We start from the raw sequence: 23853 nt of genomic DNA, 5'->3' as shown, positions 1-23853 counted from the left end.
ATGGAGAGTCTTAACACGTGCGGGCCTATCTGGAGGCCACTGGATGTCAGTGCTATGACAGTTTTTACCGTCTGGCAGACATAGTCTGTGGAACTCACAGACACAATAGTGTACAGATGACTGACTGATTACTTCAAGTAAGCCTAATGTCAGTTAACGGAGACTGTATTTGGTAAGTATAATAAACAGTACTGTACATATGTTTATCAGATGTCAAGCATGTTATGGCGCATAAAAATCTCAACAAAAATGTGTGATAAGTTGCCTTGTGGACATTTTTAGACCTATTGGTCTGTGACAGTCCTCATAAGCACATGTAATAGAAATTAAAGGAAGAAGATAGTAGAATATTTCTCTATGGGATTATTGATGGAATTATAGGGTGTCCCAAGGGTCAACATATTTCTCTGCAGTATATTTCTTAGATGTCTACCTAGAGCTCAGTAATACCAAACCATTTCCAGGACTGTTGGGAAAAATGATCTGTTTCCTCTGTTCTAGCTGCCGCGGTGGTGGTTCCTTGTTTGTCTGCAACAGTGTCTGCATATGGTAAGTAGAACATCCCTATAAGATGTTTTCTTCAATGTTTAAGAAGATTAAAAACATCCATTGAATGTACTGAGTTGCATCTTCCAAAGGAAAAAAAAATACTTCAGAATTTGGTCAGTCAAGTCTTGATAAAAAAAAATTGTGATTAGAAGTGACTGCAGAAGCTAGGTTTAGCTCTTGTCACAGAACAAATTCCTAGCAAAAAAATTGGTTTGCCACATTTCTTTCAATATTCCAAAAAAAATAAAATTCTCTCTTCCTTCACTGTCTAGATTAAATATGACTTTTATACTTCTCAATGTGTGTTTAATTATGAGTAAATGGCTCGTGCTGCATGTCAGGTACAAACAGGCATGGGGAAAGTATCCTCAACTATGCAGCAGCTACAACCCCAACAATACAGGCGTGGGGAAAATAACTTTACTCCTGGGAGCATTCTGTGCAACTGCACAGGAGTATTGTTCAATTTTCCGTGAAGCTTGCCACCATTCAGTCTCTCCTCAGTCTGTCTCCACTGCAGAGATTGTGCAACAGGAGGTGGAGGAAGTGAGCTGCTGCACATCGGGTCACTTCCTCCTCCTACTCCCCCTCTTCTCTGATGCTTAGGCTGAGTTATTTTTGTGAACTGTGGGGGTCCTGAGTTGAGTCTAAGCCAGCAGAGGAGGAGGAAGTGACCCTATGTGCAGCGGTTCATTTCCTCCTCCTGCTGCGCGATCTCTGTGGGGGAGGGGGAGGATTACCATATGTCCGGTTTTACCCGGACATGTCCTCTTTTTGAAGATGTGGCCGGGCAACTGGGCGGGTTTTGCCAGCCTGCCCGTTTGTCCGGAAATCCGGACAAACGGGCGGGCCTAAAGGTGTCCTATCCTAGCCTCCCCTCTCCTTACTTACTCTACTGCTCTGGTGGTCTAGTGACCTCTTTGGGGCAGGAAAGAGCCCCCTATTTCCTGCCCAGAGCACTACCCTGCATCCTGTTCCCCTCGCAATGCTGAGTGTTGACGGTCCATGTGCCGATTTAAAATGGCCACCGAGAGTACGGTGAGGGGAGGACACCCTTGGGGTGTGTGTGACAGGGAGTGTGTGAAAGGGGTGGGGTGATATGTGGCATGGGGTGGGGTGTGAAAGGGGCATGGTGTGGTGGGGCAGGGCATGTGTCCTGTTTTTGGGGGGACCAAATATGGTAACCCTAGGGAGGGGGAGGGCTGGAATCAGCTCCAAGTGTAGAGGGTGGTGGAGAGCAAGGCAAGTTTGCCATGGGGAGGGATGGTGAAGGTGGGGGAGCACGCAAAGGGGAATGTGCTATGGGGGGAGACCAAAGTGAATTAATGTACCATGGGGAGGGGGGGCAGAGCAAGGCAAGTATGCCATGGGAAGGGTCGGAGGGGTGGTGGAACAAGGTGACAGTGTACAGTGAAGAGAGTCGGAGGGGTGGTAGAACAAAGTGACAGTATGCAGTGAAGAGGGTTGGTAGAACAAGTGACTGTGCCAAGGAGAGGTGGTGGGAACAAAGCAACAGAACAAAAGGTGAATGTGTGCCATTGGGATTTGGAGGAGGGGACAGAGAAGCTGAGGGTATGTCATGGAGATGGGAGAGAGAGAGAAAGCAGAGAATGTACCACTGATGTGGGGGGAGAGATAGTGATAGTAGGGAAGGAGGAGGAGACATATTGGAGGGGGGGGGGGGGGAGAAGATTGTGGGGGCAGACAGAATTAGGGATCTTGTTGGGAGTTGGAGAGAGAACTGAACTTGGAGTGAGAGAAGGAACTGGGGAGGCTGGAGCCTGAGGAGGGAAAAGGCAGGAGGGATTTCAGGACTTAGGGTGGGGAAATTTTTTTTTTTTTTTGGGGGGGGGGGGGGGGGGAAAACGGTGGGTATAGTCCCTATCAACCATCCTGGGTAGACTCAATGGGCCTATTGGTCTTTCTTTGCCATCATTTGCTGTGTTACTATGTAGATCTTTAACTTCTCCTTTTACTTTCTTCTGGATTTCTCCTATTTAATCATACTGATTCATTTAAATATTTTACTTTTATATTTTTGTAAGCTGCTTTGGATAAAAACTGCCCAAGAAGTCAAGTAATGTCAACTTGTCTACATTCTAAGGCATGTGTAGGTTTACGGTCTGTGCTCAAAATCAAAATTGTTAATCTGTAAACATTTATTTAAAGCCATTTAATACTGCTCATCCAGGAAATGCCTTCTCAGTGGTTTATAACTTTTTGTCTCTCTGTTGGCCTTAAGAGCCTGACTCACAGCCTGCTTGTTCTGATTCAAAAGCATTGCATAATCTTTTCACTTTGTCTCCTCTTTCTCTCTGGATATTATTGTGTTTGATGCCTAGATCTGTGTAGGGCTTTAATTAATAGAAAAACAGATTATAGTGGTAGATATGAACAGTAATACCCAACTAATATGCCCAGTTTATTTCCTGGTGCAATGCTGGAGGTGTGCTGCAAAGATTGGCTTTGATCTGACTCTCTAAAATTTTTATGAGCAATTATTGTGGAAGGGCTGTCCGGTATGGTTTGCCTCTTTGCAGATGATACCTAAGTTGTAATAGCTTAGACATTTCTAATGGGCGGATAACATGAGGGGGACTCCAATGAAGCATGAAGAGTGAGCGGTCTAGATTTTGGCAGCTAAGATATCATAATAAAAAATGCAGAGTCATGCATTTGGGCTGCAGAAACCTGAGGGAGTGATAAAGTATAGGGGGTGAATTACTGTGCACGAAAGAAGAGCAGGACTTGAGGGGTGATCGTGTCTGATTTTAAGGTGGCCAAACAGGTAGAAAAGGTGATGGCAAAAGCCAGAATGATGCTTTGGTGCATAGGGAGAGGAATGGCCGACAGGAAAAAAAGGTGATAGTGCCTCTTGTAAGTCTCTGGTGAAACCCCATTTAGAATACTGTGTGCAGTAACAGTTCTGGACACCAAACCTTCAAAAAGGTGAACAGGATGTAATCGGTCCAGAGGGAGGCTACTAAAATGGTTAGTGGTTTTTCATCATAAAGCATATTATGACAGAGAAATTTAAATACTTCCGTGGTATAAATGCACAGGACGAGAGTCTCTTTCAACTGAAAGGAAACCCTGGAATATGGGGGCATAGGATGAAGGTAAAAGAAGATAGACCTCCTCCTCTCCCATGACTCTACAATTTCCTCTGGAGGCTTTCATTGAGTTACTTTAATGCCTTTTGAAAATCCAGATACACAATATTGACCTGCTCACCTTTATCCTCTTTCAAAGAAATGTAATACATCGGTGAGGCAAGATTTCCCTTCACTAAATCCATTTTGGATGTGTTTTATTAATCCATGCTTTGGAATATTCTCTGTAATTTTGTTCTTTATAATAGTCTCTACCATTTTGCCCAGCACCAACGTCAGGCTTCACCAGTCTATACTTTCCCGGATCTCCTCTAGAACCTTTAAAAAAAAAAATCGGCATTACATTGGCCTCCCTCCAGTCTTCTGGTACTATGTTTGATTTTAAAGATAAATTACATATTACTAACAATAGTTCTGTAAGTTCATTTTTCAATTCTATCAGTACTCCAGGATGAATACCATCCGGTCCAAGAGATTTGCTACTCGTCAATTTATCAAATTGAACCATTACATCATCCAGGTTTATAGAGATTTCATTTAGTATCTCCGACTCGTCAGCTTTGAATACCATTTCTGGCACCAGTATCTCTCCCATATCTAGGTGAAGACCGAAACAAAGAATTCATTTAATCTTTCTGCTATGGCTTTGTCTTCCCTGATTGCCCCTTTTACCCCTCAGTCATCTAGCGGTCCTCTCTGCATGTAGCTCGATGTCAAATACATTGTGCCAGTACTATCAATCTATCCAGGTATGCTCGAAAATTCTTTTAAATCCAGCCTGTAGCTCCCAGTTCAATGGAGAATATTTCTGTATCTTTATGCCAATTTTTCTTAGTATTCCTATTCTGTAGTAAGGATGGAGGATTGATGCACAAGATCAGGGGTGGGCAAACCTTTTTCGCCCAAGGGTTGCATTGGGAGCCAGACTGTATTGGGAGAGGGGCAGTGCATCAGTGGTCTGACTTGCAGTACTACCCTTGTGCTAAAAAAGGAAACTGAGACAAATAAATGTGATACTTAAACATTGCAAATTATCTAGAATACATTCTAGGTTCATGCGTTTTAATCTGTTATAAAATTAGCTTGCTGTGTTTTACATGTGTTTATGTTGGTGACATTTTTCTTTGTTTCTTTACAATCCGATTATTGACAAAATGGCAATTTAAAAAAAATCAATTTATATAGCATTCTATTCTGAAACCTTTAGAAGTGAGGCAGGAGTGCAGTAGTGGTCCATGTGGTCACTCTGCCAACATTACCTAATTCCTGAATTGTCCACCTTTAATCAGTCATTGACATTTTTGAGTCCTTGTAGGCTCTGAGTGCTGCTGATGTCAGAAAAAGTGCAGGATAGGTAGATGTCTATATGCTGGAGCCAGTTGGTGATATATGAAGCGGGTGAGAAATTACCAGTGGAGGTTTGGCTTTCAGGGCATAGTTTGGCCACCCCTGCATTAGACTTCTGCTGTGAGAACGTCTCGTGCCTAAATCCGGCATCAATAGACCAAATTATATTTTAAAAGATCAGAGAGCAACTGTTTATTTTTTAAAATGATATTTTAGTTATAAAGAACAGTACATTGCTGACAATATGTAAAAGAGATGCTTTGTATCTTATGTATTTTGGAACAATAACGTAAAACTTTATAAACATTTTACTTTTGCTGAGGCCAGTCCGGTCGTAACCTTGTCTCTCCTTTTAAAAATTGCTAAATGCAATAAACCGATGCATCACATAATATTTGAGAGAAGACTAGAGCCATTCTATTACTCATTTCAATTTCCAGATCCACCATCCATATCCTCAGCTCCTCCTTTCATACATTTAGGATTTGTGATTTATGGCTGAACAGCTTAGTGAAGAACTAGGTCTTAAACCTGATTTTGAATTTTGTGAATGTCCATTCCTTTCTGAGATAAATTGGCAATGGAGTCCATAATGTTGTAACAGTCACGTTGAAAATTAACTGGTTAGGTTTTCCTTTGGATAGATGGGGGGGAAGAGGGTTTGGTGGTTGGGAGGGCGAGATAGTGGTGGGCAGACATTATACGGTCCTGTGCCAGATCCGGTGGTGGGAGGCGGGACGAGTGGTTGGGAGGCGGGGAATAGTGCTGGGCAGACTTATACGGTCTGTGCCAGAGCCGGTGGTGGGAGGCAGGGCTGGTGGTTGGGAGGAGAGGATAGTGCTGGCCAGACTTATACGGTCTGTGCCCTGAAAAGACAGGTACAAATCAAGGTAAGGTATACACATGAGTTCATCTTGTTGGGCAGACTGGATGGACCATGCAGGTCTTTTTTCTGCTGTCATCTACTATGTTACTATGTTATTACCTAGTATTGCCTGTTTTATTCTGTTTGAGTGAACAGAAGGGGTTAATGTAAAAAATATGCAAAATCAACTTTTAAGGTTCATTAGAGGAGTTGGGGCTTTAGTTTTTCCTTAAATGAGAAGTGATGATTTTGGTGTATTGCTTGCACAGGATTGACTAGTCAGAAAGGCACTGTGATGGGAATTCTTCGTAGTCTTGGAGCACTTGCAAGAGCTGTGGGACCCATTATTGCTGCAACGGGTAAGTCGTCGATATAATTTTATCCAGGTCATGTATTGTACTTATTACAGCATACAGTTATGTAGATCTAGCAATTTTATCCAACGGACTATGCAAGCTCATGTGACACAACAGCATGGAAACAATTTGCAACTTGAAAGAATGTGAATGAGGAAAACTGGACTGAGATGATACCTGCTAACGAGAAGTCTTGGAAATAAGCAGTTTCAGCATTTTGGCAGCTGAAACTCTTCATACTGCTTTTCAAAGAATACGGTATAGTAACAGAGAAAATGACGTGACGACAAATAAATGCCAAAGTGGACCATCCAGTCTTCCCAGTTCAGATTTGTCCACTTTGGGTCAATGTTCAGGAATTCCCAGATTTAAGCAAACAGCTTACCTTTCCCTATGTCAGTGATTCCCAAACCTGGTCCTGGAGGCACTCCAGCCAGTTGAGTTTTCAGAATATCTGCAATGAATATTCATGAGAGAGATTTGCATGCACTACCTCCACTGCATGCAAAGCTCTCTCGTGAATATTCATTAAGGATATCCTGAAACCCTGACTGACTGGGGTGCCTCTAGGACCAGGTTTGGGAACCCCACTGCCCTGTGTCCTTTACCTGACCTCCTAACACTTTTCCTACCACTGTTCTCCATATCTGATCCATGCAGGCCCAAAATCTTCCACAGCGATGGTCTCTTTCACCTCTGCTATTAAACCATTTCAAGCCTTTGCCATCTTCAGCTTGCTTCTTATAAGACCACTACTTAAGCCAACACCTCAGCCTCCCTTCTATGTGTTATTACCAAGTTTTGTAATGATCTCTGGAGCCACCAAGGTTATCGAGGCTTCTATTAAAGAAAATCCAGCCTATCCCTCTTGTTGACATTTGTGGTTTTTCACCATAATCCATCTGTGCAAGTTAGCCTAGCCTTCTTGGCTGTCATCTGCATCCTTAAAATTATTTTTTTCATGTTCTTTGAATATATATTGCATGCAGATTCTCTCTAAAAGAGCTTTAAAAATGATTCAAAATGCAAAACATAGGGGCCCTTTTACTAAGCCGCGTAGGCGCCTATTCGCGCCAATTCGGAACTACCGCCCTGCTACTGCATAGCCTAGGCGGTAATTTCATTTTTTACACGCCCGTGCCCACAACGCACGCTGGAAGATATATTTTATTTTCTGTTGTGCGACGCTAACTGAGCAGTAATCGGCATTGTACGCGCGCTGACGATTACCACCTGGTTAACGTGTGAGACCTTACCGCTAAGTGAATGGGTGGTGGTAAGGTCTGAGGCCCAAAATGGACGCGTGCCAATTTTCATTTTGCCGCACGTCTGTTTTCAACCCCCTCCCCCAAAGGCCTTTTTGGCAGGTACGCTGAAAAATAGACCTGCACGCGTCCAGTACACGTGTCTACACCAGCGCAGGCCACTTTTCGGTGCACCTTAGTAAAAGGATCCCATACTTTTTTTTTTTAATTGAAGAAAATACAAAACTGTATGTGTATACAAATAAATGCAAATAGTGCCAAGTGAGTGTTCACAGTACCCTGGGAGGGTGGACGGTCATCTCCATAGCTATACTTAAGTGGCTCAAAGGTGCATTTGTAACATACTTTTCAAAGACCTGTGCTGCACTGGCTGGGTTAGACTGAAGTGGGGAAAAAAAATCCTCAGGTAACTGTGAATGAACTCTCAGAGCTGAGGCAAGTTTTGATAGAGTTGGATTCTCCAAAAGAGCAGAAGGAAGTTGCCAGATCCAAAATGGGCAGAAAATTACCGATGGGACAGTCATACACCCCCCCCCCCCCCCAGATAAACATTAGTGGTATATCAATTTCCATCCTCTTTCCTTTCCTTCCTGACCCCCCACTATAGAACTAACCATTAAAAATAATTGCAATCTTGCTCCCAGCTGTTGATGGAATGAAGTTCTTATTGTTGACTTCTCATTTGCAGTGTACTGGCTGGCGGGAGCAGAGGTGTGTTTCAGTATCTGTGCCGCATGCTTCTTGTTCCCACTGTTGCTGCTTGGCAGCATGAAGCAGCAGGCCAAGGAGGAGTGACCAGGAATGGAAGGAGGTCTTTCACTGAGCACATGCGTGTGCCATGGCAGGCATTCTGGTGCTGATTAAGGGCTACACTGTGATACATTATTGTACTAGAAGCTTGTGCTCTCTTTTGACAGCAAACTATCAAATATGTTCTGGATGTCATATATTTTTGCCATAATCTTTCTGTTTTGTAAGTCCTAACAGCAGTACTGCTGGAAGATCGTGGTTTTCTTTTCCAGCATTTCATTTGTTCCTAGAATGCTTTCAGACATACTATTAACTCACATGGGTGGGAATGGCAAAACACTTTACAGTGGATCTTTCCAAAGAGCCCCTCTGTTTGTTTTTCATCGCTGATATTTCTATAACACACTGATTCAGCCCCATCCTTACACTCCTGCCAGATGAAAATAATTTGATTGTAGAAGGCTCAAACAGAATCAAAACTCTAATTTGAATACTTTTCTATAGGCTTTTTTCCCTTTTTTTAAGTACTGTGCTCATTCTCGTTAATTTGACCTGTGGCACGTGAGAAAAAGTGCCTTCAGTATAACTGAGGTTGGTGCACTGGGTTCCATTTTTTTCTACTTTATGGACAGGTCAAGTTATGTAATACTGGCAACAAATTACTTTTTTTTTCCTTTGAAAGCTGCTACCTTGGTAAGTTTTTATGGTCCTTATCTGCCCCTATATTCTCTTTTTAAAAAGTTGATGAAATACCCCAAATATATTCCTAGTGTAAGGTCACTGAAACCCTGAAGCACCTGGGTACTGTTCTGTCTTTATCATGCAGCCTCTGCTCAACCTTAGATCTATATTCTTGTATATGTGGCATGTGATAATTTGATATACCACCTTTAACAGTATGTATTGTGACTCATACTTGGAAATTATAGAGTAGGCACCAGCTATGGAGTGGAGGAGTAGCCTAATAGTTATTGCAGTGGCCTGAGAACCAAGTTCAATTCCCACTGCATCTCCTTGTGACTTTGGGCAAATCACTTAATCCTCTATTACCCCAGGTACAAAATAAGTACCTGTATATAATATGTAAACCGCTTTGTAACTACAGAAAGGCAGTATATCAGATCCCTTTCCCTTATTGGAATAATGGCATAGCACCTACGCAAGTATATTCTGTAAATGCACACCTATCTTATACTGTGTATTTTACAGGTAGGTGTACACATCGCTGCATTACTTATAGAATACTATAAGTTATGCATGATTCTGACAGGTGCAGGCTCTCTGGCTGGCATACGTTCTTGCGCCTCAGTTATAGGTGCATGTATCCCCTGTTACACTAGAATTCTATAAAGGAGGGAAGGTGCCCTGTTACAGATTAGCCCCATTGTGCCTGGACCCTGTTCTGACTTCATGTGGCAGATGTGGTTTTAAACTCTTGGGGTCCTGTTTACTAAGGTGCTTACATTTTTAGCGTGTGCACAAAATTAGTGCGCGCTGTGTAGGCGCCCATAGGAATATTGTGGGCACCTACACAGCGAGCGCTAATGGTTACTGTGCACTAAAAGCAGTAACGCGCCTCTAGCACGGCTTAGTAAACGGGGCCCCTGGTGATTAACATACACTTTTGTAGAGAATCCATGGTTTTGAAGGGGGAGGGGGCTGTTTCAAGTAAGACTTTTGAAAGTAGTTGATAATAGCCACTTCCATTACTGACTGTATAGCCCTTGAACCTTATGTGAAATTGAGGAATAAGGCTTAGCTTTTTAAATTAATTTTTGAGCATGACATTCCAATGGGTTTTATTTTAATTTATTACAATTTAAATATAACTTGAAATAGCAAAACAAAAGTAATCAGTAGGAGCTGTATTTTTTCAGATATCATTTCTGAAGAGAAAGTAAATGTATTTAAAATTACAGGTCGTTAAAGAATACTGAGATCTCTGAGGACAAGCAGGTTAGTGTGGCACTTTACTGTGTTCATTGTCAAATTGCTAGAATATTCCAGAGCTGGAAAAGGCAACATCTTTGAGGTCCTTGTGGAGTATCCCCATAACTCCCCTCAATTTGTATTTTTCATCTGTGACTGCAATTCCCCACAGGGAGAAAACAAGATTTGACAGGTTGATTCTCAGGCTAGTGTCACAACCCAGATGACTCTGCATCATTCAGAGTAGCTCTTCCTCTTAAGGAGAATTCTGCCGCCAAACCATGGTTGTTCCCTACTTCTTCTTTCTTTCTTTCTTTCTTAAATTTCACATCTTAACATATCATCATATTTTCTGGAATAAATAGAAATTTTTGAAAAAGATCAAAATATAAGGAAACAGAGCTACAATCTGTCAATAATAAAAGGAAGGAGATCCAAGAAGAAGAGGAAAAAAACAATAACAAAATTATACAAGGCCACTCTCCAAATTACCTTTCTCAGCTGATTCTTACAGTGAACATACGAGTCATACAATGACATTAATATCATCTTTAGCCCTTAGAAAATCTTCCAGTTGTTTATGCTTAAAAAATTTGAAATTGTTCAACCTCAAAATTACAAAAACAAGCACAAGGAATTCTTAACTCGAAGTTGGTGTCCAGGGCCAAAGCCCTGGTCCAATAGGCCTTGCACGTAATCTGTGTTTCTCTTACCAACTCGGGAAAAATTCTTATTTTTGATCCCATAAACAATGCATCTAAGTGTCTAAACAAAAAGCTTCAGAACAGTATTATGGTCCAGTTCAAGTGCAAAGGTCACCACCAGTCTAGTTCTCTGCATAATAATATATAACGAGGACTCCAAAAATGAAGTTAGATTCATATTGCCTTCACCTTGGCCCAGGTTCCCAGATCTCCCCATGCCAAGAAGTGCCTTTGAAGCCTGGGATACTTCAGGAACCCGCCAAACCTCAGCTGAGCTGCTTCTTGGCTGTGGAGGTGCCACCCATTCCACATGGCTTAATGAAGCCCTGTTTATACTGCTGCCTGCTTCCTCAATGGGCAGGGATGAAGGAGAGGAGATCATCAGGAGAGGAGATCGTCAGGGCTTCAGCAGCCCAAAAGCATTCCAGTTCTACTTGCTTCATCAGGGGAGTAGAGGTAGGAGCCAGGGGAAGGATCATGCACCTTTCCTCACTTCTTGCCTATCTCAACCAGGAAAGATTCCAAATCAGCAAAAGCACTGGTAAACAAGAGCTACTGCAGGTGTGACCTCTCCATTATTCTCCACTTCTGAGAATTTTCTCTAGAGAGTTGGAGAGGATGACTGCTCCTTTATAAGTCTGCCTGATATGGTCGTTGCCAATTTTGAGGTATAGTGGGACAGGAAAATGGCTGAGGTATTAGCTGGATACATTAGTCATAATGTAGTCCCACTGCCAAAGGTGCAACTTCTTTTTTTTATTCTTTTTTTTTTTATTATTATATCAGCAGCTTGTCTTTGACTGCTCTCTTTCAGCATTAAGCAGGTTGGGGCTGATGTAGATTTTGCATCTCAGACCTATTTAGTACTGTCTGTTTTGAGTGTGCATTGAATGATTTAAAGCAGGAAACCTCTATTGATTCTCAGTCTTGGTTCAGAGAACCAAGTGTTAGGCCATGGGGCTCTAGTTGTAGGGCCTATCCAATCTCAGCCTGAATTCATTGAGAACATTAGTTCTGTTGTAGCCAGAGAAAGGTTGGGGGCCCTGTACAACTGTCAGAGTACTTTCCTGTAGTGGGGAATACTCAATTTTTTCCTCCATTCAGAACCCCCTCCATCCTATATTGCAGGATGAGGGTACACCCCAAAGGCATCTTTTCTTGGCCTCTTAAACAGATATGAGGCGTGTCCACTCTCTCTTCTAGCCTGTATGGAAGAAGAACATAAGAATAGCCATACTGGGTCAGACCAGTGGTCCATCTAGCCCAGTATCCTGTTTTCAACAGTGGCCAATCCAGGGCACAAGTACTTGGAAGAAACCCAAATTGTAGCAGCATTCCATGCTACCAATCCCAGGGTAAGCAGTGGCTTCCCAATGTCTATCTCAATAGCAAAAAGTTAGAGTGGGGTTTGAACCTGTGTCCCTTGGTTTACAGTCCACTGCACTAGGCTATTCTTCTGTTCTAAAGGAAGTGGCAATCCTACACTTCATCTTTTGTAGGTAGATGATGGTCATGAAGTACCATGTTCAAGCAGTGGAGGGATCTGACAAAAATTACTTCTGATGCTCTACTTGTTCCATACCAAGGAGGTTGGAGAAAACAGGAGATGGCATGAGCCTGTCTGGCCCATTATGTGGACTGAAGCTAGTAGGCAGAGCTTGCCGCCACGTTGAGTCACCCAAAACAATGGCAAATGCATATTAAAACAATAGCAAGTGCTTATTAGAAATAAATGTATGGTCCATCTGTAAAAAAGTCTAAAGCTGTTCCAGTTGGATAGGAAGTGCCTTAAAAGGTAGAAGATAAAGGATTTTATTATTATTTAATTTGACATCGTTTTTATTTATTTGAAAGCTTCCCAGCAGTAGATATATGCCATGAAATAAAATTTGAAAATCACTAAAATGGCAGAATAAATTGTTGTAGCTGGTAGAAACAGCAGTAATAAACTCTGTATTTTTGCTCTTTTTTCTACACTGTTCTATAGAATACAGGGCTAAATTTCAGTGAGTATATCCTGTTTCCTGATAGGTTCATCTTAACTATTGTTGTAATCTGCTTCAGTCTGGTGTTATAAAGATGGAATATATTGAAATTAAATGGAAGTAAAATTAAACTCTCCTTTCATTGGTGCACATGGAATCACATCTTCACTTCATCTCTTTCACAGAAGTTTACATTTTAGATACACAAATGGATTATTCTGTTTTGAGCATATGTTTCAGGGACAAGTGGTTTTATAAATCAAAACAATAAAAATATTTTGTTTCATGCAGCTGTCTCATTTGTTTAAATATAACTAAATGGGCTGTAAGCCCCTAATGCAGTCCATTGGTTTTTCTTATTTTGTTTTTTCTTGTGATGACTTTTCTGTGCCAAAACTGAAAACTCTTTATCTCTTCTTTCTGGTGGATAATAAAAGGAGCTCATGAGGAATTGTGAAACTACATAAGTAACTTGGGTTTGTGTTCCTAATCATGCATCCAAGAAAGGCAGTTAATCGTTTAACTTATTATTGGAACATAAACACAAAGGCATTGTATGGTCGCATTTTCAATATGGTAATACTAGAACCCAGCAAAAAAAAACAGGTTAGTTTGAGTTAATCTTTACAGGATTTTTATTTTACATCCCACGTTTTTCCAAGCAAACTCTGGTTCAATGTGGCTTACATTTGAAAATGCAATGAGACAGAATGATAGAATTCAGTAACATAATGAGAGCAAGTAGATGGATATGTTTGAAACATTTAACAAAGTTGATATTAGCATATATATCCAACTGGGCATTTGAAAGTCTGTCCTTTGATCCAAGATGATGGTCTCCTGAAACACTGTGTAGGCAGCATGGTGCCTGAGCTTGGAATATTGGTATTTAATTTACCTTTTGCGATAACACTGAAGTGCAGAAGTAAGATTAAGAGCTGCCCTCCAGTGTCTCCTAAGCCATCAACAGAGCAGCAACCTCTGATAACTTTTGCTACTCCCACCCAATTTGAGACATCTCCAGCTAACGAGCCTCTAGAGTAGGAGACGGCTCAACATCTGATGCAGGTGTGCTTGCTGAGCACAGATGTGAGGAGCCCACCCCCACTGCCAACCTTCAGGTGATGAAGAGAACAGGATGCCAAGTCAACCTCCAATGTGCAGATTAGTGATGCACTGCTTGGAGGGGATTCCACCTGTGCAGAAGCCCGCTTGGTATTGGAGGCTCCCTCAGGACTATCTTCTGTAAATGCTGGTAAGATGATTGTGTCATCTGGAGGGTTAGCAACTTGGGTCCATCCCTCTAGCACCTTAGTAATGGGTGCTAATTCCTTGGGCCTTGTGGTTAAACCTCTAGTAATCCTATTTGGTATCTTGGTTCAGTTAGAGTCCTTGGTGACTAAAACTTCTATTGAACTTGCTGCAATTGCAAACAAATTGCAGATAGATAAAGCTCAACAGGAGGAGAACATTGGAGCCTTTATTGGGACGGTAGAAAAGGTGGAACAGACTTTGAAACAACATGGTGATCTGCTTATTTCCCTGGTTCAGGATAGACTTTCTACCCATCATAGGATTGAAACCTTGGAAAACAAAGTGAGGCATCGCAATTTGAGATGTGTGAACTTTCCCAAGGTGCCATTTGAACTACCTAGGGATACCTTGAAGAAATATTTTGCAGAGATTTTGAAGATCCCTTCTGAAGTCTTCTGTTGCTGTTACTTCTTGCCTTTAAAATCTGGGCAAATGGGTAATGAAAGAGTTGATCTAGAGATGAAGAGATTAATAGGGCTACCTTAGTAGTAGTAGTAGTGTTTGTTTTTGAGCAAGATAAGGATAGGATATTTACTTTGTACTGTCATAATTGTGCTGCTTTATTTCTTGGTCAGAAATTGTGGGTGTTTCCTGATGTATGTAAATTATACAAGATAGAAATTCTTAGCTGCAGCCCAAGATTCTTGTAGTCAAAAAGGGGTCTTGCCTTACCCATGGAAAGGGTATAAGAAGCCTCTAAAAAAAAAAAACAAACTCCATGAAGCGATCTGGGTGTTATCTTGAGTTTGGTTCATGTGAGAGCTGCCGTCAGTGAAATAGATGACAGCCCCAATCTGAGCCTGTCACATCATGAAAACAGCTGAGGGTCTTTAAACGTGACTCTGCCATTTACCTGCTTGTTGGCAGGGGACATTAGCCAGCAAGAGAAACCACGTTCCTGCTCTCTGACCATCCTTACTGGGGCTCCTGTATACTCCCACGAGTTTCAAAAGCTCCCTGACTCTACCTCCAGTGTCTGTGAGAGAGCCTTTGTCATCTGGCAGGCTGTATTTGTTCCTTTCATGGTGCCCACAGGTTAGGAGACCTAATCAGTTCATGACTAGGGTGCATAGTGTATGTTATTTTACCTTCTTGACAGGTAGCGAATGATACATACCTGTAGCAGGTGTTCTCCGAGGACAGCAGGCTGATTGTTCTCACGACTGGGTTGACGTCCATGGCAGCCCCTTGAACCGGAAAAAAAATCTTGCGGGAGGTCCCGCACGTGGGGTACGGCCACCGCACATGGCAGCTGTCTTCCTGCCCATGCACGACCACTCCCGATCAGTTAAATGACAAGCAAAGAAATGAAAAAAAAAAAAAACGCAACTCCAAAGGGGAGGGGGGAGGGAAGGTGAGAACAATCAGCCTGCTGTCCTCGGAGAACACCTGCTACAGGTATGTATCATTCGCTTTCTCCGAGGACAAGCAGGCTGCTTGTTCTCACGACTGGGGTATCCCTAGCTCCCAGGCTCACTCAAAACAACAAACAGGGTCAATTGGGCCTTGCAACAGCGAGAACATAACAGAAATTGACCTATGAAGAACAACTAACTGGGAGTGCAGCCTGAACAGAATAAAACCGGGCCCAGGAGGGTGGAGTTGGATCCAAACCCCAAACAGATTCTGCAGCACCAACTGCCCGAACCGACTGTCGCGTCAGGTAGCCTGCTAGAGGCAGTAATGTGATGTGAATGTGTGGACAGATGACCATGTCGTAGCCTTGCAAATCTCTTCAATAGTGGCTGACTTCAAGTGGGCCACTGACGCCATGGCTCTAACACTATGAGCCGTGACATGACCCTCGTCAGCCCAGCCTGGGCGTAAGTGAAGGAAATGCAATCTGCTAGCCAATTGGAAATGGTGCATTTCCAGACAGCGACCCCCTTCCTATTGGGGTCGAAAGAAACAAACCATTGGGCGGACTGTCTGTGGGGCTGTGTCCGCTCCAGTTAGAAGGCCAATGCTTGCTTGCAGTCCAATGTGTGCAACTGATGTTCAGCAGGGCGGGTATGAGGTCTGGGAAAGAATGTTGGCAAGACAAGTGACTGGTTCAGATGGAACTCCGACACCACCTTTGGCAGGAACTTAGAGTGAGTGCGGAGGACTACTCTGTTATGATGGAATTTTGTATAAGGAGCATGAGCTACCAGGGCTTGAAGACCCGCAGACCCCTCGGAGGAGAAATATCTGGGATCCTCCTCCGCCCCCCACGAGGCCTCCTCCTCGGTGTCGGACATGAGCTCAGACCGCAACCGGGCCTGTCTCGACCCCGAGGAACCGTGTCCTCGATGATGGTGCCGAGAGGTGGACTCCCGTGCCGGCGGGGATGAAGCTCCTTCCATCAGCGTCGACGGGGATTCCACCTGAGTGGCGATCGAGACCGGTGCCGCTGTCGAAGACTGCATCACAGGGCCAGAGCCAGCTGGCGCTTCCATCAACGGCACCGCGGGCGCAAGCACCCCCGGTGCCAACAGGGCCTGGCGCATCAGCCCCTCCAGGATACCTGGGAGGATGGCTTGGAGACACTCGTCTAGGGCCGCTGTCGAGAGAGGCTGGGGAGCCAGTGCGGGCGTCGGTGCTCGAAGCTGTCCAGGTCCAGGAGACGGTACCGGGGTACCTGACGACCTGCGCATCGACACCTCTTCAATAGAGGGGGAGCGCTCCTCCCGGCGTGGGCGCTTCTTAGGGATCGAATCTTCTCTCGACGTCCCTGAGCTGCCTGTGCCATGCGCCGTGGGCGACCGATGACGGTGCTTCTTCGCAAGCTTCTTCCGATGCCCGTCATCGGTGCTCCGTGGCATGGACGAGGAGATGGAGTCCCTGCGCCCTCTGGGGGTCGGATCCGACAGGGTTCGGTCTCGATGGCCCTGGGCGGCGGGACCAGCCGAGGGATTGCCCACGCGGCCGTTCACCACCGCCATCACTGGCAGGTCGTCGGGCCAAGGGAACCTGTACTCCTGGGGTTGATGCCATGCTCGGCGTCGAAGTCTTCGACATCGGTACTAATACCGAAGTCCCAGCCGTCGACAGGCCGGTGCAAGTTCCGAAAAGACGGTCCCGAAGAACTTGCCTCGCCACCTGCGTATGCTTTTTCAAGCCGAGACACAAGGAGGCTCATTTTCAAAGCACTTAGCCTCCCAAAGTTCCATAGAAACCTATGGAACTTAGCCTCCCAAAGTGCTTTGAAAATATGCCTCAAGGTGTACGCCTTGGAATTATGCTCCAGACTGAGGCACTGGAGACACCAAGCGTGAGGATCGGTCTGCGAGATCTGCTGGCCGCACCGACCACACGTTTTGAATCCGCTCGGGACCTTCGAGGACATCGACGGAAAAATCACATCGGCGAAGTCAAAACCGTCGATGGTGGTGGTAAAAGTACAACACCACAAACAAAAGAAAGAAATCGGACGCGCGGCCACAAGGCCGCGATGAAGCAAAATAAAAAGAAAACACTCGACGATAAGGAAGTTTTTTTTAAACGAAAAAAGGGGGCGCGCAAACACGCGTAGAAGTAAAAGAAACAGTGGACTAGGCCGCGAAACGGTTTTCCGGGGCTGACACGGAGAGGGACCAAACTGTGTCTCTCTTCAGCACGGAAAAATAGAAAACAGCAGGAGCGGTCGCGCACGGGCGGGAAGACGGCCATGCATGTGGGACCTTCCGTGAGATTCTTCCGGTTCGAGGGACGTCAACCCAGTTGTGAGAACAAGCAGCCTGCTTGTCCTCGGAGAAACATAAATACTTATCGGTTTAAGGTAATTTAGCCTATGAGCTTTACTTCTGACTTGGGCTGTTTCTACTGTTGCCAATAAAATAAATTAGCATGCTTTTATCTGAGCCTCATCTTATTCTTTGAGTGTATTCCTGGGTGTACTGAATTCAGGTTTGTAGTTGGAGGGACATTTGTGATCTGATCTCAATACCAGAGTGCTACTTAGAAATACATTAGGCCATGTTTGGAAGGCTTATTTCTGTGGAACCCCTAATCCAATCTGGCCCATTTTTTAAACTTTTCTTTTCTCCACATGCCAAGTTTTCTATGCTACAGCAACTGGTAGTCCTCTCATAGAACTGTATTGGGCCATTTTTGTTTTGGGAAGGAGGGGGGGCTTATTTCTCTGAAACACCCAGTCAGATTTGTCCCATTTCCAAACTCAGTTTTCCAACATGCCCATATTCACCCCATTCTGTTCTGGTTCTAGCCAGACATTTTGTATAATTCTTTCCAGTTGCTGTTGGGTTGGAAAAAAATAAACAGGTTCTTGGCTGCAGTATCATGCAAAAAGATTCATTTCTTGTTTTAGCACTTGGTTCATACTCCTGGAAAGCAATTGTGGGTCTCTCCCTTTATCATGCCCCTTCTCCCTGCCTTTTCTTTTTCCTCTGTCCTGAACAGCTTGTGCTCCTATAGGTAGTCATAGGCCCCAGCCTTCTCTCCTGTTCATGCATACCTCCTACCATTTATGCACTTCCCTCTACAGCACAAGCCCCCTCCCTTCTTACTCCTCTGCTCTTCATCATGCCTATCCACTCCCTCTTACCCCCCCTCTTCAGAAAGCATTAAGGAATGGGAGAAACTTCTAGCCTAGCACTTTGCTTCTAGCACAGCTGTATCAGCATCTAAGCACCATGTTGTTTTACATTGTCTGTACCTGCATCTGCCTTTGCTATTGTTTTTCTCCACTGCCCCTCCCCCAACTCCCCCTTCATTATCTCCTCAGACCCTTGCTGAATTCTTTCACAACAAGGTTCAAAAGATAAACCTTGCTTTCTCTACCTCACCAGCTCTCCCTCCACTAGTCCGTTCCCCTCTCTCTCCTTCCCCTCATTCCCTTTCCTCCTTTCCTGAAGTTACTATTGAGGAAACTACACTTCTCCTTTCTTCCTCAAAATGTACCACCTGTTCCTCTGATCCCATTCCCACCCACCTTCTTAATGCCATCTCTCCTACTCTTATTCCTTTTATCTGTCACATTCTCAACCTCTCACTTTCCACTGCGACTGTCCCTGCTGCCTTTAAACATGCTGTGGTCACACCTCTCCTTAAGAAGCCTTCACTCGACCCTACTTGTCCCTCTAATTACCGACCCATCTCCCTCCTTCCTTTTCTCTCCAAATTACTTGAGCGTGCTGTTCACCGCCGCTGCCTTGATTTTCTCTCCTCACATGCTATTCTTGACCCACTACAATCTGGTTTTCGCCCTCTCCCCTCAACCGAAACTGCGCTTACTAAAGTCTCCAATGACCTATTACTGGCTAAATCCAGAGGTCAATATTCCATCCTCATTCTTCTTGATCTTTCCGCTGCTTTTGACACTGTCGATCACAGCATACTTCTCGATACCCTGTCCTCACTTGGATTCCAGGGCTCTGTCCTTTCCTGGTTCTCTTCCTACCTCTCCCTCCGCACCTTTAGTGTTCACTCTGGTGGATCCTCTTCTACTTCTATCCCTCTGCCTGTCGGCATACCTCAGGGTTCTGTTCTTGGTCCCCTCCTCTTTTCTATCTACACTTCTTCCCTTGGCTCATTAATCTCATCCCATGGTTTTTCCTACCATCTCTATGCTGATGACTCCCAAATCTACCTTTCTACCCCTGATATCTCACCTTGCATCCAAACCAAAGTTTCAGTGTGCTTGTCTGACATTGCTGTCTGGATGTCTCAACGCCACCTGAAATTAAATATGACCAAAACCGAGCTTCTCATTTTCCCCCCCAAACCCACCTCCCCGCTCCCCCCGTTTTCTATTTCTGTTGATGGCTCTCTCATTCTCCCTGTCTCCTCAGCTCGAAACCTTGGGGTCATCTTTGACTCTTCTCTCTCCTTCTCTGCTCATATCCAGCAGATTGCCAAGACCTGTCGTTTCTTTCTTTACAACATCCGTAGAATCCGCCCCTTTCTTTCTGAGCACTCTACCAAAACCCTCATCCACACCCTTGTCACCTCTCATTTAGACTACTGCAATCTGCTTCTTGCTGGCCTCCCACTTAGTCACCTCTCCCCTCTCCAGTCGCTTCAAAACTCTGCTGCCCGTCTCATCTTCCGCCAGGGTCGCTTTACTCATACTACCCCTCTCCTCAAGACCCTTCACTGGCTCCCTATCCGTTTTCGCATCCTGTTCAAACTTCTACTAACCTATAAATGTATTCACTCTGCTGCTCCCCAGTATCTCTCCACACTCGTCCTTCCCTACACCCCTTCCCGTGCACTCCGCTCCATGGATAAATCCTTCTTATCTGTTCCCTTCTCCACTACTGCCAACTCCAGACTTCGCGCCTTCTGTCTCGCTGCACCCTACGCCTGGAATAAACTTCCTGAGCCCCTACGTCTTGCCCCATCCTTGGCCACCTTTAAATCTAGACTGAAAGCCCACCTCTTTAACATTGCTTTTGACTCGTAACCACTTGTAACCACTCGCCTCCACCTACCCTCCTCTCTTCCTTCCCGTTCACATTAATTGATTTGATTTGCTTACTTTATTTATTTTTTGTCTATTAGATTGTAAGCTCTTTGAGCAGGGACTGTCTTTCTTCTATGTTTGTGCAGCGCTGCGTATGCCTTGTAGCGCTATAGAAATGCTAAATAGTAGTAGTAGTTCCGAGTATAACCACCCCCATCTCTCTCCCTCCCAACCTGCAGTTGTTGCTTCTTTAAAGAGTTGTACTCGTGGGGAATAATCGAACGGGGTGCCCAAGTTTTCCTGAGGACGTCCTCGCAGGATGTCCCTGTGAAGGGGCGGCGAAACCCATATTATCACCCAAATCTCAACATTTAGGTCGACCTTAGAGATGATCGTCCCTGATTTTTGGCGATAATGGAAAACGAGGACACTCATCGCAGAAATGACCAAATCCAAGCCATTTGGTCATGGGAGGAGCCAGATTCATAGTGCACTGGTTCCCCTCACATGCCAGGACACCAACTGGGCACCCTAGGGGGAACTGCAGTGGACTTCAGAAAAAGCTCCCAGGTGCATAGCTACCTTACCTTGTGTGCTGAGCCCCCAGCACCCACTCCCCACCACTACCCTTAGGGATGAAGGGGGGCACTTAGATGTGGGTAGTGGGTTTGTGGTGGGTTTTGGAGGGCTCACATTTACCACCACAAGTGTAACAGGTGGTGGTGGTGGGGGGGGGGGGGGGGGGTTGGGCCTGGGTCCGCCTGCCTGAAGTGCACTGCAGTACCCACTAAAACTGTTCCAGGGACCTGCATACTACTGTCAGGGAGCTGGGTATGATATTTGAGGCTAGCAAAAAAAATATTTAAAAGTTTTTTGTTAGGGTGGGAGGGGGAAGTGACCACTGGGGGAGTAAGGGGCGGTCATCCCCGATTCCCTCTGGTGGTCATCTGGTCATTTAGGGCACATTTTTGTGGCTTGGTTGTAAAAAAAAAAAAAAAAAAAAAAGACCAAGTAAAGTTGTCCAAGTGTTCGTCAGAGACTCCCTTCTTTTTTCCATTATCGGCCAAGGACGCCCATGTGTTAGGCACGCCCATGTCCCACCTTCGCTATGCTTCCGACACGCTCCTATGAACTTTGGTCGTCCCCGCGATGGAAAGCAGTTGAGGACGCCCAAAATCAGCTTCGATTATGCCAATTTGGGCGACCCTGTCAGGACGCCCATCTTCCGAAAATAAGCCTGACTCATTTTACCACTCCAACCATTCTCTGGGTTACACTAGTACTCCTTCATGCCAAGCAAACAAGTCATACTCGTGCTACTGCACCCCAGATCCCTCTTCAGTTTCTGCTAGATCGACCATTGTTGCTTTCAGTTTTGTTTTGTTTGTCACCTCTCCTTTGTGAAGGGACAGTCTCATAGCTTTTTGCTTGAGCTACAGCTTCTGAACTCTGACTTCTGCCTTTAATCAACTTTTATTCTCAAAAATCACCTAACATGCATTTTACTGCCTGCCTTCAATCACAGCTGGACCCAGAACTGGCACCTGCTTCCTGCTAAGTCTGATCCTTTTTTCTGGTATGAGGCTTGCACCATGGAGTTTTAACATACATGTTCTCACCAGCACCCTGACATTTTACCCAAAATAATTCCGGACAGCCCTTAGCTTGTATATTTGATCTGTCAGCAAATAAACTTTATAACAGAAATAGACATTACAGTGGGAGATTCACAGGAAGAGAAGAAATGAGACCAAGATCATTTTTGCTGAGTGGATACTAGCAAATCAAAGGTGTTTGAAAATGTTTTTTTATAAGCTTAATATGGGTGGAGTAGCACACTAATGGTTAGTGCAGTGGCTTGAGAACTAGGAAAGTCGTTCAATTCCCTCTGCAGCTCTTTAGGACTCTAGGCAAGTCACTTAATAAATAGCTGTACATAATATAGAAAAGCAGTATATCAAATCCCATCCTCTAAAAAAAAAAAATAATAATCCTGGGCTGGTCTCTCCACAGACCAAATGCTTCACACATATACTTTTGTCTCTTCTCTCTGAATGGTTTGGACCAGGTCTTAAGTCTGAATTAAACACCTGAAACTGCAGCATTTGTCAGAAGAAGAAAATAGCTTTTAATTAGCTAGGGGACAATCATCAAACATCCGCCATGAGCTAGACTGCATGTGTGGTTACTGGCACCTGCTTTTTCTAGTTAGACTTTTGCTGGGAAAGAATGCATAGAGATTAGCAGCGTAAAATGCTTTCTTCCTGCATTAATCAATTTAAAAAATATGCCATTTCCCCATGCCTCCAAAGTATGGAAGAGCTATGGTCACCCTTTTAAAGATATAAGGGGTGGGTACGCATCCATAGCACTTGCATTTCCTAAGACAAAACTGCTGTCAGCCCACCCTCTCCATAATTATACTACAGTTACAAACCACAACACTCAAGATAACAGGACAACCTCTTAAGCCTTTATCCTATTGAACCTGAACTGTGAGAAAACAGCCGCTGAAACACATGACCTCATTCTAGGAACTTGAGTCAGTGCTAACCTGCTTTACGAAACTGCTTTGGAATGTCTTGCATTAGACCCCCTAATGGAGCTTAGAACCACAATCACTTTCAATAAGTCTCAAACTGAAGTGTGTACTTGCACATATTGATACAACCACCTTGACACATGCAGCAGTTTGTTCAATGTCATGAAAAGAAAAATCTTATCCTGGTAGTGCACACTTAGTTAAGATTACTGTATTTCAACAGCACAATATGTTAGTAAACAATCAAAATAGTCACAAGAATGAGAAGTATGGCATTCATGATTCTTTAAGAGCCTTTAAGAGTATCTTCACAATTTAAAAAGTGAAACATACTGGGATGTCAACTGAAATATAATGTTTCTTTGTTCTTGGCATATGCACTTTATGTACAGTAGCTGGAGCAATTTGTGGCATTGGCTTGTTTTTGGCCTACTGAAAGGCAAGTGAAGAAAAGCATCCTTGGGTACAAAATGCGATACACTCAGCTGGGTAAATGCAGTTCTTCAAAAGCATCCTGTTAAGTTTTAATGGACATGGAATTGTCTATCAATATTTAAGCTGCTGTGCTTAGCATTTTGGGCATTCCATGCAACAGGACTCATTTTATGTTACTAGATTACCAAATAAATACAATTGTAATCTGCTAGAATTGAAAAGGCATATTATAAATTTATCATGAAATTAAGTTACATCTGAGTGATGATCACATCTTTTCGTATTTAGACCAG

At 44.0% G+C, this 23853-nt stretch overlaps 1 protein-coding gene across 2 annotated transcripts in view; it reads left to right on the top strand.

Moving 5' to 3' along the window:
* Positions 1-9258, top strand: part of MFSD10 (major facilitator superfamily domain containing 10) — a 103102-nt gene extending 93844 nt beyond the window's left edge. Inside the window, exons 10-12 of one of the 2 annotated variants that reach the window (XM_030191132.1) lie at positions 502-549; positions 6144-6233; positions 8184-9258. In XM_030191132.1, coding sequence (XP_030046992.1) covers positions 502-549; positions 6144-6233; positions 8184-8290 — 245 coding nt within the window. In that variant the 3' untranslated portion in view covers positions 8291-9258. Of the gene's footprint in view, positions 1-501; positions 550-6143; positions 6235-6321; positions 6697-8183 lie in introns of those variants that run through there. The other variant, XM_030191133.1, reaches the window with a different exon arrangement.
* Positions 9259-23853: the final 14595 nt, after the last annotated feature.

The sequence above is a fragment of the Microcaecilia unicolor genome, chromosome 2, assembly GCF_901765095.1.
Source record: "Microcaecilia unicolor chromosome 2, aMicUni1.1, whole genome shotgun sequence".
Lineage (NCBI taxonomy): Eukaryota > Metazoa > Chordata > Amphibia > Gymnophiona > Siphonopidae > Microcaecilia > Microcaecilia unicolor.
The sequence above is the reverse complement of the archived record's forward strand: the minus strand, read 5'-3'. Positions and strand labels throughout refer to the sequence as shown.